Genomic DNA, 16,615 nt, shown 5'->3' with positions numbered 1-16,615 from the left:
AGAGATAACCAAGTCGTGAAGCACCGATGCGACCGCCATGATCTGGTGCTGTTATGCTGAAGCGCCTCTTTTCTCGGGTATATACTATCTTCGCGCCCATATCGTCCACCCCATCTTCTTCTCCGCCCAGTGATGTCGATCTCATGTCTTGAAATTTCCGCCATCAGAAGTAATTCGTCTCAATCCTCCTTTGTGCGATTTCCCCTTGCTTGTTCACTGATTCGTCCCCTCGACATGTCCCCCACCGTCCCATCCAGCGACGGCGCCGCAGTGTCCCTCTCCTTGTCCCACTCGGCGGGCGTCTGGCACTTGGCCGTCCAGGCGTGGATGGCGGCAATCTCCTCCTTGAGCGCGGTGTTGACGAGGCGGTGCCGCTTGAGGGACTTGAGGTCTTGGAATTGGGGGGAGACGATGAGGGAGGTGAAGGCTTGGCCGCAGCCACCTGTTTTGTTGTGGAACGCTTGATTAGTATTTGAAAGATTTTTTTTTTTTTCTTTTTCTTTTTGCAATTTGGCTATAGCTGAAAGGGCGTTTTTGCCAAGGGTTGGAGATGCTTGGTAATGCGACGTACCGGACATGTCAGTGACTTCGACGTGGATTGCGCCGAGGCGCTGGGTGATGGCCTCGCGGAGGGAGGCTTCTGTTATTGAGGCCATGGATTGTTGTATGTGTTTGTTTGATGTGTGGTTGTGTGAGAGTGTATGGAGAAGGACGAGGCAGCAGGCAGCCTTGCGACAATCGGACGTAATGCAGAATTACTGGCGATCTGATTGATTAGATAATAGATCGTGGGAGGGGGGGGGGGTTAGTAGCAGTTTGTATAAAAATGACAGTGTCTCGATACAGTATTTTGGCTGCTTTGGAACGGTATGAAATCATTATTGGAGCTCTGATTTGCTGGGCTTCCGTCTCGTGGTGGGGGAGGAAGAAGCTTAGCTGAGCTTCTTTGGAGGTGGAGGGGCTGATTTCGGCCAATAGCCTGACTTGTCTGGATATTTGCGTGCATCAATCCTCTTATCGTCCTCTTCTCTTCTTATTCTTCTTCTTCGACATATCCTATTATCGCAAGACTTGCCATGGTACTGGCGAGACTCCTTCGCAACAGTTTATCGCCAGCACTCCGAACAGCGTCTCCCCGCTTAGCATCGTCGCAGCTTGCTTCTCTCTCAATCGCAGTCCCTCGGCGACACTCCAGCGTCATCGTCTCTTCGACCAGTCCTCCATCGCGGCGAACCATTTCCACCACGAGCAAGAACTTCGATAACAACATCATGACTGATTACTCCGACGGCGTTGGCGCATGGGGCGCATGGCAGGCTGAGCCGTCCAAGTTTACACAGCAGGTCGTAGACGCCATGAGGACGCTGTACGTTGACACGAGCGTCATCGCCATCTCTTAGCTTGTTATTGAGAGTGGTTCCTCTGACAATTGAGACCGCAGTTATCCGGAGGAGCTTGCCGATCGAAAATGGGACAATGTTGGATTGCTGATCGACAACTCTGACGACACAAAGAAGCGCCAGCCGACGGTTATGGTGACAAACGATCTCACTTTCCAGGTCGCTGTTGATGCCATTGGTCAGGGCGTCAGCGTCATTGTCAGTTACCGTATGATTATTCTCTTATTCTCCTGTCTCATCAGGTTCTTCGATATATATCCATCACTCATGCTAATACGCTCTCCGCACGCCGTCTATATCCAGACCCCTTCATCTTCTCCGGCCTCAAGTCTATTACAAACAACGACCCTCAGCAAGCTACCTTATTACAGCTCGTGAAAGCTGGTATCGCAGTCTACTGTCCACATACCGCTGTGGACGCCGCACCAAAGGGCCTTAACACATGGCTCGCCGATATTGTTTCGGGCCCTCACAAGAGCACTCGCTCCGTCGCTATTCCCTGCGCCACGGCCCCTGAAACCCATTCTCCGGCCGGATATGGTAGCATAGGGCGATTTGAGAACGGCGGTGTGTCTCTGGCCGAAATTATCAAGAGAGTAGCCCTCAAGCTAGGAGGGCTGAAGCACATCATGGTTGCTTCTCCCGTTGGCGCCGACATCAAATCCACTACCGTGCGTAGTTTTGGTGTCTGTGCTGGAAGCGGATATGACGTCCTCAAGTCGGCAGACGTAGATTTGCTCGTCATGGGTGAGACGAGTCATCATTCTGCTCTCAGGGCCATTCAACAGGGTAAAACCCTGATCCAGGTGTTCCACAGCAACTCAGAGAGGGGCTACCTTCGAGAGGTGTTGAAACCGAGCTTGGAGGCACTTCTGAAAGAAGTTGAGCCGGAGGCAGAGGTATTATTGAGCGAGTTTGACTCGGATCCATTTAGGATACTGGATGTGAGTACCTTGGAAGAGGATTAAGACCACTCCCCCCTGGTGGTTGTGGTATAGGGGATTTCGATATACAGCGTCAGATAGACTGGGTTCGTTGCATAGATTTAAAAACGACCGGGCAATCATTGCTTCATGGCAGGTGGCGTGTTAGAGTGCAATGGGCCATATCGCCGCCCATCATTTGGTGCCCTCCCTTCCGGCGCTGGAGACTTCGTTCGCGTCAAGGCAATGGCTGCATCGCCCTCGTTAATGCATGCCTGTACGTCATCTCCGCCAACTCCCTTCTGCTTCCAAGCTTCTAGTAATTTCCTTGGCATCTCCCACTGTCGTCTCGCCTCTTCAAACTTGCCCTCCTTCACCAGTGCTTGTAGCCGCTCCGGGGTTGCAAGCACTTCAATGGCCAACTGTCTCGTCCTTTGGCGTTGCTGCTGTGCTTCCCGGGCCTTGCCCTCGTCTGAATCGGGGGACGGCACCGATTTCCGCATTGATTCTTGTATTGCTGAGGCTTGGCTGTAGATGTGTGCGATGGCTGGGTCGAGTGTTGTGGCCATGGGATTCAGGGGATCCATGCTAGCTCGCATCTAGATACCAAAGGAAGGCGAATTGATTAGCTGCTGTAATTCTTACAAGCTCATGCCACATCGTGCAGTACGTACTTTTCGAATTGTCTCCGTTGCAGTGATGAGTTTGCTGTAGTTGTCGTATACAAGTGCTTTCTTCTCTGCATCCAACGCCCTGACTTCGCCCAGCACTCTGGTGTATAGCTTCAACAGGTCCTGCAGGCTGCTCTCTGCGACGACCCTGTGGAGGTACTCGTCTAAGTTGAAGTCTGGCGCGTCGATCTCGCTTGCAGGGACCTCCGAATCAGACGCCTCGATGATGCGCGGAGTTGTAGGAGAAGAGCCAGACGCAGCTGCTGCACGGAGGTTGTAGTATTCGCGGAGGGCAGCCCGGTTGCTGGAGCGCTTGGCGCCGGTGGCAGGCTGAGATGCACCGAGGACAGGAGAGGTCACGGTGGACCGGGAGATGTCGGACGAGGGGCGGGCGGACGACGTGGGAGTGCCGGAGGGGGTGCGGCGCAGGGGGGCGGGAGGATTGCGGGAAGAGGCAATGGTGGACATTGTGAAGGCTGAAGCTGGTGGTGATGCTGGGGAGAGTGTGGGAGAGCAAGAGATGCGAGATGAGGCTGAGGGCCTGAGGGAGGTGACAACACAGCCTCGCAGGGACCTGGCTAGCGAAGCTAAACTGGGCCTAGGGTGCTGGCTGGGTGCTATACTGTACTGTAGTTACAGTGGCTTAAAGCGTTCGCAGACAGAATAAGCGGGACTGTCTGGCACGGGCAGCATCACTAATAAATATCTCCAAACGCCATAAATAGCTTCTATGTGTTATGATGGATGAATCAATGTGCTGATGGGGCAAGAATTAAATGTGCTTATTTTTCATGTCTCTCTATAGCTGCGGACGTATTTGTCTTCATTACCTACATCTACTGCCTTTACGCATCTACCGATATAACTACATCTATAATTACCAGGTCTTGTCATTATAACTACTAGGTACTACCACTGCCTTGGTGTGAAAATCCTTCTTGGGTCCGGTGTATTATGTATATTGTCTATCTGTGTATTTATACTATCTGTCTCCTGCTAGTTATAAAAGTACGCCGATGTAACTGCACAGTAGCAAGCCAATAGGCTGTTACGCGGCTTGACGTAAACAGCCCACCATTGTAAATGTCCCAACTGCTGATTCTTTTCATTTAGTTCTATCGTCCTCACGTATTCACTACCACTTGGATTGGTCTTTGTATCACGTAGGGTGAATACCCTAAGATCATCTGAGAGAAGTGGCGGGCATGCATATATGAGATGCGCACACCCGAGGGCCAGCCTACTATAAAAGACTGACCAACTGGCATATATAGACTGAAATATCTTGAACCTTTCATCACCTCCAATTCCTAGGCATATCGACAAGACATATTATAGCGTCTTCTGTTATTAAAGAAGCCATGGATTAGCACAAGATGCAGCCGGAAGGACGCCACTTCCAAGTTGGTAAGAATTCGAAATCCACTGGTTGTGTTTCTCGTCTGACATTGATGTAGTGCATATTAGACATATTTATACGCTTATTCATGATATTAATCAAGAGGCAGCACACATTCGCGCCTTGGTCATTTTCAAAATGTACCTATACCGACTGGGCGTATCTTGATTTGATTCTTGACTGACGCATCATTACTTCACCAAGATCACTTCAATAAGCCAAACTTACCTGAGCCGTGAACTGCATTGGTGGTTTGATAATGGGAAAACGGCGCTCATGCGATGACACAAGATGGGATTGGTGAGAGATACACCTCGCTGCTCTGGAATACAAGAGCTTCTCCTTTATTGGTGGGCTGTTTCGAGATGGTATAACATGAGATGAAACATTTTTTTTTAATTCAATATATGGACAGTAGCTGCTACTTGTAGCAAGGGTTTGGTAACTTTTTCTTAGACATATTCCAGGAAAAAATCTACTTAATTTTATGAATCCATGCCATAGCAGACCTACATTTGCACAAAGACCACTTCACTTGCTGAATAGGAGTCCATGTATGTAGAGAAAGCGCCCAACGCCAGCGCTTCTAGCGCCTACAAAGATCGGCAATTCCAGGGGCCTGGCCTGGCCTGGCCACCCGCTAATCGATAGGTACTCAGCCATCCATACGTCATTGCATGCCCGCTACGAAATTTCACAAAGCTTCAAAACCTCAGCTCCGTCCCATCCATACACAAAGAGGCGAAGCAGCATAAAAAGGCTCGCTCAAATGGACCTCGTCCCCCAGCTCCGACGCGCCATCCTCGCTCAATCTCTCCCTCCCCCCTCCCAATCGTTCCTCACGACCCTCACAACCACCCGCTCGCCCCCCCCTCCAATCCCATCTCTCCTCGCAACCGCCAAAGCGCGCCTTCTCGCATCCGACCTGACAAACACCTCCAGCAGCGCCATCATCGACCCGTCAGCACCCGTTTTCCCGACAAACATCGACGCCGCAGCCGTAAAAGAGGCGAAGCTCGCGCAGAATATCCACACTCAAGTCATCGACATTGAAAACCTGAGTCTCAGTCGCTGGGAGCAGGTCGAAGAGCTCGAGGCCATTGAGCGCGGGGAGCGTACGCGCGGGAGACAAGTCATCAGGGTGGTTCCCCCCGAAGACGGCGAGACAGATGCGGATGGATCTTCTGCGGCCCAGAATCAGGCGTCGTCTCGGCCAGCAGCTGCTCCCTCTGCTCCGGCTACTACTGGGGGAGCAAACGCCGTGCATCGACTGGTGCTGCAGGATAGACAGGGCAAACGAGTCTTTGCCGTGGAATTGAAACGTATAAACGGCATTGGAATTGGAAAGACACATATTGGGGAGAAGATCTTGCTCAAGACTGGGGCTTTCGTGGCGAGGGGGACGGTGCTTCTAACGCCGGAGACTTGCACGCTGTTGGGAGGCAAGGTTGACGCCTGGCACGAGACGTGGATGGAGGGCAGGCTGGCGAGGCTGAAGGAGAGCGTGGGAGCTGACCGGCCATGATGAGGACCAACATTGGGTCTGGATGCCAAATTGTTTTATGATACCCCCTCCTTTCTATTTTGTTACTTTTTACCTATATTTCTTGGATGAAATATAAAAAAATTCAATACGGTAAGTACATACATATCATAGTGCCGTACAAATGCCTTTCCCCTTTATGTTTATATAGCTGTCAACAGTTGTATCTTCACAAGCCCCGACATAATGCTCATAACAATCCGTGCTCTTTCCATCACTGCCATCACATACCCTCAACACCAGCTTGCAATGCATTCCATCCAGACATCTCCCACGGCGCCAAAAACGCCGCTCTCTGCGCATCTGCCACCCTGCCCGTACATGAATGTGCCTTTGCCAAGCCATGCGCTTCCAGCTTACCACGCGGCGGAATGCCCCTTGTAGCAACCTTTAGTGATACCTGAGCGGCATAATCACCATCTTCGCCTGCCGCCTCAGCAAGACAAGACCAGCCATGCGGGAGATAGGGGTAGAGGATGATGTCTGTCTGGACCTGCGAAATCATGTCTTGGACTGTCTTGCCTTCTCCGAGGGAGGCCACCGCTTGCAATACTTCGCCAATGCGCGATTGCTCTGTGGCGGTGACCTTGTCATTCGTTCGAAGGCCTTGAAGCTCTTCTACTACGGCTTCTAAGCTTGTCTCGTCTTGGTCTAGTAGTGCAATGACCCCGAGGAGCAGGACGCTTTGTATATGGTTAGGATACGATTCAATGACTTCGAAAAGAGCGCCGCGAGCCTTTTCCTTTGCATCTTCGGTGCCCTGTGCCCATAGTACTTGAGCCAGTAAGCACGTCGCATCAGGGTTGTTGTCAGACTCTTCCAAAGCTGACTCGAAACTCTTCTCTGCCTCGTTATACTTCTTTAGGCAGTATTGTGCCAGGCCAACAGTCAAATGCGCTGACAGCCTGGCCTTCTTGCGCTGCTCACTCGTCAACTCGTTCTCGTTCTCTTCGCCACTCAGCTGCAGTGCCATTTCACCGCAGTCAACGGCCTGCTCATAGAGTCCAGAGGCGAGAAATGCTCGTGCAAGATCGATTCTAGCTAGTGTAAATCTTGCGAGATCATCCGCAGACTCCGTCTTTTCGTAGTCGACTTCCACCTTTGCGCATATCTTCTCAAGGGTCTTGACCGCGCGAGAGTGTTCACCCGTCCGCTCTTGCAAAAGGGTGCCAAGATGTAGAAACACCAAATCATCAGGACGTAAGCTTTGGACTTGGTTAACAGCAAATAGGGGTTGAATTAGCGATGCCACGTTCAGGTTGGGCGGAGCTGTCAATATTTGGTCAAACAGCGAGGATGAATAGTGACGGCGCGTAGGCAGCGACGAAGAGTCTGAAATTTCCATGGCATGAGTAAAAAGTCCCATGGCTTCCTTGGCTTCACCGCACAACAGGGCCACAAATCCTTGACCAAGCCATGCATGGGCATAATCCGGATCGTTTGACTGAGCTCTTGTGAAATTTTCATTGGCAAGCTTGACATCGCCTGATAGCAGCGCCAAAGTTCCAAGGTTTGTCCACGCCACGGGACTACGCTCATTCAAATGTAAGCTCCGGACAAAAGCGTGCTGGGATATTTCTGCGTTGATATCACTTGTCACCACCCCCAAGGCGTTCCAGAAGTCCGCATTGCTGGCTTCTAGCTCAATCGAGCGTTTGAATGCTCTAACTGCAGCCCTGATGTATTGATTTGCCTTTTTCCGTAGATGTGACGGCAGGCAAGTGTGAGCACGGTACTCAGCCCATCCAAGGTTGTAGTAAGCCACAGCTTGTGCGTGGATGTCGTTTAAGGATACATGGATAGCCTGCTTGTAGCTCAAAATAGCTGCATGTAGGCACATGGCAAGCTCAAGACCAAAGTGATCATTCGTCGCGACCTCTTTATAGATGATGTCGGTGCCAACTCTATCAACAATGGCCAGGACGTCAAAAGCCTCTTGGGGCACCGACCCTAACAGTGACTTGATAGAATCAAGGGGAAAGTCCAGTACTCGGCTATGGACTGAAGTAAAGATGGAGCAAGCCTCGGCGATGCTCTTCCAAAAATTGAAAGTTTCCAACACGCTGCCACTTTTCTCTGAGGCAAACTTGATGACATCTATAGCAAGATGAACTGCTTTTCCAAACAGGCCCTTATCCACGCTGGTAACAGCATTATCCACCATGGTCTGCATAAGCGCAAGAACCACTCCTTCTTCATCACCATGCGTCTCTAGGACAACTCGATAAAGTGTAATAGATTCGTCAAACTCGCCCAATTCACGCTTGATGTTGGCAAGCATATAATTGGTAAACCAAGTATCTCCGGAGACATCTTCTTTCGAGTCTTCTTCTAATTTCTTAGCATTGAGAATGGCTTTAGTGGCTGCAATGTAACGGCCAGAGCTGTGATAAGATTCACCAAGACCGACCCATGAATGGTAATCGTTTGGTGAGATTCTGAGGGCTGCCTGAAACGAGACAATTGACTTGTGGAATTCTTGTTTGTTCAGCTCTGCAACACCCAGCGCCGCAAATGGCCAGCTTATTCCCTTACGTTTTGACCCTGGTGGGGGCTTCACCTTGCCAGAGTCGACGATTCGCTGAGCAACCAACTCCACACGATCCCAATCGCCATCATCCGCAAAGGAGCGTGCCAAACGTTCAGCAGCCGTTACCTCTGATGACGATAGCTCTAGGGCTTTTTGGAAACATCGCCGTGCCCGCTTCTTGTCTTTAGCGTAGTCGCTGTAAAAGATACCCAGGCTAGTATACGTTGGAGCGTGGTTCAAGTTGTTGTTTAGAGCATTTAGCCAGTAAGCATAAGCGCAATCGCCCTTTCTCCTCTTTCGAGCTTGTTTATCGGTCTCCATGTTCCAAATGCACATTCCGATTCGGTATTGGGTATCAGCCAACAGTTCTTTAGCCGTACTACCTTGCTTTGCCAAGGGTTCCAGGCACTCCTGCAGCTCATCTCGAGCCGTTTGCCAATCTCCCTTAAGAGCTTTGACCCAAGCAGCTTCAGACTTAACACGAAAATTTGAACCATCTCGAGCCAGTGCGCGAGTAAGAAAGTCGATGGCTTCTTCATACTCTTCTTCCTCTTCAAATATGAGTCCGACGCCAATCAGGGCGGGAGTTGAACTCTTGTCGTGCTCCAAAATTTTATCAAACAAGCTCTTGGCCTCTTGATGATGTCTTGGAGACTGGAAGTAGATGAGGGCAGTTGCTAGGCAGATGGAATAGTCATCCTCCATTTTTTCATATGCCAGTCCAATCTTGTGCCTTTGTTTATTAAGGAACGGAATAGCCTTGCGCATCAATTCCACGGTAGTCTCGTATTCTCCAGATCGCAAAAAGTACTGTCCCGCTAATTTATAACCAAAGGGGGATTCAGAACTCGCAATGCCATCAGTCATCATTAGTAGCCGGTCTTCTTCCGTTAACGGGACTACAAAGGTCGGCACGCCGCCATCGTCTTCGTCGCTATCTTCAGAGGTTTCTGCCTCGACGGGTGCGGGGGTTTGCGCTTCCTCTGCTGGGGGGCTGCGAAAGGAGAAAAGTCGCTGGTTAAGTATGCAGTAATAATCTTGTACAAATCGCTTTCTGGGAAAAAGTTGCAGTAGCTCCTGAGAATTTCGATGTCGTAGTCGCGAATCTCCTTCTTATCTTGCCAATTGATGGCAATATCCCAAGCAAGCCGGAAAGGGTGCTTGATGACGACCATGTCATTCGCCAATCCAAGAACTTTCCCTTGCTCCTCAACTTTGGCTGGCCCAGCAGGCAATACAGCAATGCGGTCGTGGCAGTACTGAAGCAATTTTTCTTCATAAGTCCGCCTCAGGTCATCGTCCGTTGTCCAGTTGATGAGTTGTCGATAGATGTGCTCCAACTTGCTTTGACTGTAGATTTCCCGCTTCACTTCCAGCGTGACTTCACTCAATTTCGCGCCCAGCCTAGTCCGCCGTTCTCCAATGAGCGTATTGATACGCTTCTTCTCAAAAGTTTCGATAATATGAGCAATGGTTTCATAAGTCTTGGCAGGATGGGGGAAATAGCCCTCTAGGATTGGGTAGAGGGGGCTTTCGGGAAGCCTGATCCACAGGGCATCGGCATACTGTACCTGATCGCCTTGGACTCGTACAAAATCAGTGTATTTGTCAACAAGTTCCTGACACTTGTACAATTCTTCTGCCTGGTGGAAGATTGGAGCCAGATGCACCACTGCATCTTGGTATTCTCTCAGCTTCTTGGCCGACTGCTTCTCGTACAGCTTAATCAGGCCCTGCCAAGCCTGCGCATCCTGAGGGCGCAGTGAAGCGGCTGATTTGTATACAGCTTCAGCTTCATCATATTTATTCTTCTTATCCAACGCAAAAGCCAAGAAAATATGCCTGAAAGGAAGTTAGCAATGAGCGAGGCTAAGGGATTGTTGGTTAGAAGAACTACCGCACCCCTGGTGGTTTTTGGGCTCCCTTTTCAAAAATTCTTGAGACTTTTCGATAGCCTCATCAAACTTTTGTTGGCGTACGGCTTCGTTGATGGCCTTCAGAGCCACCTTGCTCGACATTACGCCCGGAGTCTTCAAGAAATGGCCAGGGTCGGGGCGAACATTCACGACCGTGGTTAGAAGGTAGAAAAAGTCAAAGGGCGGGTTCTAGTAGCAAAAACAGTGCATAGCAGAACAGATCTTGGCTCTGCCCATTCAAAATCTCCAAATCAAGGCACTCATGTCCGATAATGGTCCAGGAATGAAGCTGAGCTGTGGCCAGTAATGACAATGCTAGGTATATGTACTAGGTAGGCAGTAAAGTGAGGAGCACCATCGCTCTTGAGCTACTTTAGCCGATATTTTGCCGGCCACTCTGCATCAGGGTGGATCGTTTCCATACTAGGTACCTAAGTACACAGGTCGAGTACTACTACTAGTAACCATCGTTCTTTTGACATTATGATTACAATTCCGCCTTTGTAGCAGCACATGTGCATATAAAGCATGAACATTACCTTCCTGCTTTCATCTACCCATGTAATGATGCCGGGCCTCTCTTTTACGAAGCTTGTCATCTATATTCAGACCCTCTACACGACTGTAGCAGTTTTGCTTCCAAAAAAGATAATGCTTCTTCAATTCTGTGTGTGCACTTGATGTGGACTTACGCTTCTACTGGATACAGAGGGGAAGTGTCCTATTTATTCTGAGGTGGATCTCCTAGATGAGGCACGCATCATGAAGTTACAACATACAAGGATATATCACAGCGGCGAAAAATGATAAGTTATCAATAGACTCCAATTCACACTTGAATATTATGCTTAAGAGTTTTATCCTATGTTAAGCTTCTAGTTTAAGAGGGTGACGACCAATTACAACGACCTGAACCTAGATTGCACCAAAGACGGACACCAACGTGCCAGCGGTATTACCGCAATAGACAGGGGTGCCATTTTCAGTGAATGTGCAAAGCTGGTTGCACTGATTGTGGATGTCGTCGGTGGTCGTGGGATCGAGGGCATTTCCACATGTGCAAGTAGATGCACCAGCCACTGTTGCCAATGAAAAGAATAGAGAAGGGTTAGGACCCGTGGCGCAAACACTGGCGCAGTCACTGACTGATGTTACTTCGACGAATGTGGTTACGGTGCCTGTAAGGCCATTCGTTCCGCCCGCCGTAAGGCAGCCAAGGTAGTCATACTCGGCGATAGTACCATTGGCACCTGCTGGACCTGTTGGACCTGTTGGACCAATAGGACCAATAGGACCGATAGGACCGATAGGACCAATAGGACCAATAGGACCTACTGCGCCATCGGTACCATTTGTACCATCCACACCGGCTGGACCTGTTAAGCCAATGGGACCAATGGGACCAACTGGACCAATGGGACCAACTGGACCAATAGGACCTACTGCGCCATCGGTACCATTTGTACCATCCACACCGGCTGGACCTGTTAAGCCAATGGGACCAATGGGACCAACTGGACCAATGGGACCAACTGGACCAATAGGACCGACTGCACCATCGGTACCATTTGTACCATCCACACCGGCTGGACCTGTTAAGCCAATGGGACCAATGGGACCGACTGGACCAACTGGACCAACTGGACCAATAGGACCGATTGGACCGATTGGACCAATTAGGCCATCGGTACCATTTACACCAGCTGGACCTGTTAAGCCAATGGGACCAATGGGACCAACTGGACCAACTGGACCAACAGGACCAACTGGACCGACTGGACCAACTAGGCCATCAGTACCATTTACACCTGCTGGACCTGTTAAGCCAATGGGACCAACTGGACCGACTGGACCAATTGGACCGACTGCGCCGACTGGACCAACAGGACCGACTGGGCCAACTGGGCCAATTGCACCTGTGAGACCAATGGGACCAATGGGACCGACGGGACCAACTGGGCCAACTGGGCCAACAGGACCGGCTGGGCCATCCGTACCATTAGTACCATTCACACCTGCGGGACCGACTGGACCAACTGGACCAATTGCGCCTGTGAGACCAATGGGACCAATGGGACCAATAGGACCAATAGGACCGACGGGACCGACTGGGCCTGGGCCGCCATTCTGACCTGCTGGACCTGCTGGACCTGCTGGACCGACTGGGCCTGGGCCACCGTTCGGACCTGCTGGACCGACTGGACCGACTGGGCCTGGGCCGCCATTCTGACCTGCTGGACCAGCCGGACCTACTGCACCCGCTGGACCTGCCGGGCCTGCTGCACCAGCCGGACCTACTGCACCCGCTGGACCTGCCGGGCCTGCTGCACCAGCCGGGCCTGCTGGACCTGCCGGGCCTGCGGAGCCTGATGCGCCATTCACACCTGCTGGACCTGCTGGACCTACCGGACCTGGTGGACCTGGTGGACCTGCTGCACCATTGGTACCATTGAAACCGATTGGACCTGGTGGACCATTCTGACCTGCCGGGCCTGGTGGACCTACAGGACCCGGTGCGCCATTCAGACCCGGTGCTCCATTCAGACCCGGGGGTCCTGGTGGACCAGCGGGGCCATTAAAACCGATTGGACCTGCCGGTCCGGGTGGACCTGCCGGACCCGGTGCTCCATTCAGACCCGGGGGCCCTGGTGGGCCAATTGGGCCATTGAAACCTGCCGGGCCTTGTGGACCTACAGGACCTGGTGTACCATTCTGACCCGGAGGCCCTGGTGGACCAGTAAAACCCATTGGACCTTCCGGGCCTTGTGGACCAGTAAAACCCATTGGACCTTCCGGGCCTTGTGGACCAGTAAAACCCATTGGACCTTCCGGGCCTTGTGGACCAGGAGGGCCATTAAAACCGATTGGACCTCCAGGGCCTACTGGGCCTGCTGGGCCTTGTGGACCGATTGGACCTGCCGGGCCTGCTGGGCCTACTGCGACATTTTGGGTTTGATGACCTTTATCACCATACTGGCCTTGATAACCAGATGCGTTGTTCTGGCTTTGATAACTTTGTGCGTTATCATGCCCTTGGTAGCTTTGTGCGTTACTCTGGCCTTGATAACCAGATGCGTTGTTCTGGCTTTGATAACTTTGTGCGTTATCATGCCCTTGGTAGCTTTGTCCGTTACTCTGGCCTTGATAACTCTGTGCGTTATTCTGACCTTGATAAGTCGGTGCGCTGTTCTGGCTTTGATAACTTTGTGCGCTATCATGCCCTTGGTAGCTTTGTGCGTTATTCTGACCTTGATAAGTCGGTGCGCTGTTCTGGCTTTGATAACTTTGTGCGTTATTCTGGCTTTGATAACTTTGTGCGTTATTCTGGCCTTGATAAGTCGGTGCGCTGTTCTGCTGGCCTTGATAAGTCGGTGCGCTGTTCTGCTGGCCTTGGTAAGTCGGTGCGCTGTTCTGCTGGCCTTGATAACTTTGTGCGCTGTTCTGCTGGCCTTGATAAGTCGGTGCGCTGTTCTGCTGGCCTTGATAAGTCGGTGCGTTATTCTGGCCTTGATAAGTCGGTGCGCTGTTCTGGCTTTGATAACTTTGTGCGCTATTCTGCTGGCCCTGATAAGTTGGTGCGCTGTTCTGGCCTTGATAACCAGAATTCTGGACTACCTGGGTGCTATTCTGGTTTGACGGCCAAGGAGCAGCCTTAGCAAACCGAGATCCTCGTGGACCTTGATAACCAGTCTTTCCTCGAGGTCCATTATCACTCTCGACGGAGTTTCCATTGCCAGGCTGGTCCATAGCTCCTTCGCTACGATTGACCTTGTCAAAGTCCCGCTGCGTCATGTATACTGTGTGAAGTTTGCAATCACAGTCGGGGCCGTGGTCTTCCTGCCCTCGCTTCCCAATACCTGCCGAGCCATGTTTACTAGCCAGGTCCGTGCTACCGAATCTGTTAGATTGAGAAAACGCATCATCCAATGCTTGGAAAACTTACAGTGACGAGGTAGTCTTTGTGAAACCAGGGCCAATCTCAACACGGTAGTAAGTGTCCAACCTGTCTACAGGCTCACGCACAGCTAGAGCGGCAGCATTGTTCACGCAACCTAGCAAGACAGCTGCCACAGGCAGTAGCTTGCTGATAACAGCCATGTCGCAACGAATTATTAATGAGTGTAGGGAATGCAGTCAATTGCATTCAGGATGTTCCGAGGCTGGATTCATTAGGAGATCGTGAGGATTAACGGTCACTTTTATAACAATCGTAGGAGAGTCTATAAATTGAAAGGCATTTGACAAAATTGAGTGTCTTGTATCGCTCGGAAAATTATAACTAGTGTCCGTGGAATTAATGTTATGAGTCTCAGATGTGCTGTTGATGGAATTATGTCTCAGAATCTGCCCGCTGGCTGTATGCATTCCACATCCCCAGGATCATACGACATCAAGGATTGCTAGAGACTGAGTAATTCTGAAAAAAGTTTCGTCTCGCGATTTTCCAGCAACAAGGTACAAAGGGTCTCAGACATAAACCAGGTCGAACCGGAGAGCAATTCTGTCGGGCTTCGTTTAACTCTAAAGGTTTAGTAAACGACTCTGGATGCGGCCCTAAAAGACGAGCTACTTTTAATTGGTATGGTGGCTTTTTCGGTTAAAAAAAAAAAAAAAAAGATACATCTTTTACGGCATTGAAGCATGCTTAATACTATTGACACTTGCAGTATATATTCAGTATTCTGGTTTAGAGTCCAGGACTGTGGATCCGCCTGGCGCGTTCCATCTGACTTTATCCCGCTGTTTTTGGGTACCAGCAGTAATAAAATATTCATACCGGAACTATTGACGCGTAAATCTGATGACTTCGGGCCTTGAGACGCTTTGCCTACTCGGCTTGTATTATATAGAATCCTAATGCGGCTATGCAGGGGGAAGAGAAGGTTGAATATTATAGGAATACTCTTATGCAGAGTGCATCTTATTACAATCACTTGAGTTTGAGGATCAAATAAAGCAGAACTGAATAGAATTATAGATATTTCAGATAGAACACGAGTTTGAAACATCAAGATTATTTGCAATAGGAATAGTACCCAATGCTCTTATATTCTCAGTGGTAGTAACTACCTAGGGATTATAGTCACATCCTTTCGCCCATTTCTCCAGTACAAGGCTTTTCTACTAGGCATAAGTACATGTAGTTTTCATCCATCAGTCCGCCCAGCCCGTAGAAATCTGAATGCCGCTGGAAGCTAATTTGAGTCCGGCTTGTTGCTGTTGGCGTCACTCCAGAAGAAAAGTTGGAGGTATCTGCGATAAGAAGACCCAAATGGTATGACAGCAAAGCAAGACGGTTATATCTCCATGGCAAATGCCGGACAATACCTATGCCGCGGTCAGAGTAGTACATGTATTCGTGCATTTGTTTTCGTCGGCTGGATGACAAAGAGTTCTGGATCCATGTCCGAGTCATCAAAACCCAATGCGTCTTCACTCTTAATTGCTGCGGCACTTCTGTAGCACGATATCCGTAGTGCCATACTAAACCAGCCACAATTGTATTGTACGGTTGATCATTATACTAATTAATTAAAGTATAGGTTCGCGACACCCGTTTCGCCTTCCATTGGGCGAGTGTAGAATAAGTGATGTCAATAACTTGCGAGGTTTCAAATGGGACCAGCCTACCCTACACCCAGGCTGGATCTGTCTCCAACCAACAGAAGTTTGACACATGCCCCATCCTAGAGTGCAAAGAATTGCCGCGCAGTTGTTACATATGTCTGGCTAGGAAAAGATCTACTATTTAATACTAAAATGCTAGAAGCATGGGATCGCCTCATGGCCCGGCCACACGCACAGCCCATTGTTCTTTTATACAGGCGCTTTCCTTTGTAGCCGAGCCTTTCAGTTCTTAATAATTCCGCGAATGATTTTCATGAAAGCCTGATTTTTTTAGTTAGGGCTTTGATGCCGATACACCTTGTGCTACGATTCTATAGGCAAAAATCCCGATTGGTAAATATGAAGGAATACACCTTGCCTCGACAGACCAGTCTGGATGAGTAAATAGGCGACAGCCGGATTGATACGATGTAGTTGGTCGCAAGGCAAATGCGCAAGGCGCCCGGTCGTCTACGTGCCTCGAGCGTTTTCACTACCGCTGCTATTTTCTATTCACTCGAATAACAGGTCGCCCGCTCCCTCATGCTCATTTTTGTCAGAAACATCTTTTCAACATTTCTCTGTCGGGCGACAGGTGTAATTGGCCACATACTCTGCCGTTCGTG

At 50.2% G+C, this 16,615-nt stretch overlaps 6 protein-coding genes across 6 annotated transcripts; 2 read left to right on the top strand and 4 right to left on the bottom strand.

The window, feature by feature from the left end:
- Nucleotides 1-179: 179 nt before the first annotated feature.
- TrAFT101_003195 (uncharacterized protein) lies at nucleotides 180-656 on the bottom strand (the record flags this gene model as incomplete). The annotated part of the gene is made up of 2 exons (XM_024903511.2): nucleotides 180-442; nucleotides 572-656. The coding sequence occupies 2 exons, from the start codon at nucleotides 654-656 to the stop codon at nucleotides 180-182; spliced, it is 348 nt and encodes a 115-aa protein (XP_024764321.2).
- A 362-nt stretch (nucleotides 657-1,018) lies between these two features.
- Nucleotides 1,019-2,489, top strand: TrAFT101_003194 (uncharacterized protein). Its single transcript, XM_024899341.2, has 3 exons — nucleotides 1,019-1,366; nucleotides 1,442-1,608; nucleotides 1,704-2,489. The coding sequence occupies exons 1-3, from the start codon at nucleotides 1,077-1,079 to the stop codon at nucleotides 2,366-2,368; spliced, it is 1,122 nt and encodes a 373-aa protein (XP_024764320.2). The 5' UTR covers nucleotides 1,019-1,076; the 3' UTR covers nucleotides 2,369-2,489.
- On the bottom strand, nucleotides 2,464-3,462 carry TrAFT101_003193 (uncharacterized protein; the record flags this gene model as incomplete). Its single annotated transcript, XM_024903510.1, has 2 exons — nucleotides 2,464-2,922; nucleotides 2,998-3,462. 2 exons carry the CDS (start codon nucleotides 3,460-3,462, stop codon nucleotides 2,464-2,466), a joined length of 924 nt encoding a protein of 307 aa, XP_024764319.1.
- Nucleotides 3,463-5,057: 1,595 nt separating this feature from the next.
- TrAFT101_003192 (uncharacterized protein) lies at nucleotides 5,058-6,313 on the top strand. The gene has a single exon (XM_024903509.2). The coding sequence runs from the start codon at nucleotides 5,163-5,165 to the stop codon at nucleotides 5,916-5,918; it is 756 nt and encodes a 251-aa protein (XP_024764318.2). The 5' UTR covers nucleotides 5,058-5,162; the 3' UTR covers nucleotides 5,919-6,313.
- Nucleotides 5,793-10,685, bottom strand: TrAFT101_003191 (uncharacterized protein). The gene is made up of 2 exons (XM_024905044.2): nucleotides 10,369-10,685; nucleotides 5,793-10,308 (listed from the first exon to the last, which is right to left on the bottom strand). Exon 2 carries the CDS (start codon nucleotides 9,334-9,336, stop codon nucleotides 6,160-6,162), a length of 3,177 nt encoding a protein of 1,058 aa, XP_024764317.2. The 5' UTR covers nucleotides 9,337-10,308; nucleotides 10,369-10,685; the 3' UTR covers nucleotides 5,793-6,159.
- A 612-nt stretch (nucleotides 10,686-11,297) lies between these two features.
- TrAFT101_003190 (uncharacterized protein) lies at nucleotides 11,298-14,480 on the bottom strand (the record flags this gene model as incomplete). The annotated part of the gene is made up of 3 exons (XM_066126811.1): nucleotides 11,298-13,072; nucleotides 13,118-14,271; nucleotides 14,326-14,480. 3 exons carry the CDS (start codon nucleotides 14,478-14,480, stop codon nucleotides 11,298-11,300), a joined length of 3,084 nt encoding a protein of 1,027 aa, XP_065982918.1.
- Nucleotides 14,481-16,615: the final 2,135 nt, after the last annotated feature.

Source organism: Trichoderma asperellum, chromosome 2 (assembly GCF_020647865.1).
Source record: "Trichoderma asperellum chromosome 2, complete sequence".
NCBI lineage: Eukaryota > Fungi > Ascomycota > Sordariomycetes > Hypocreales > Hypocreaceae > Trichoderma > Trichoderma asperellum.
This window is presented reverse-complemented; position numbering and strand designations above follow the sequence as displayed.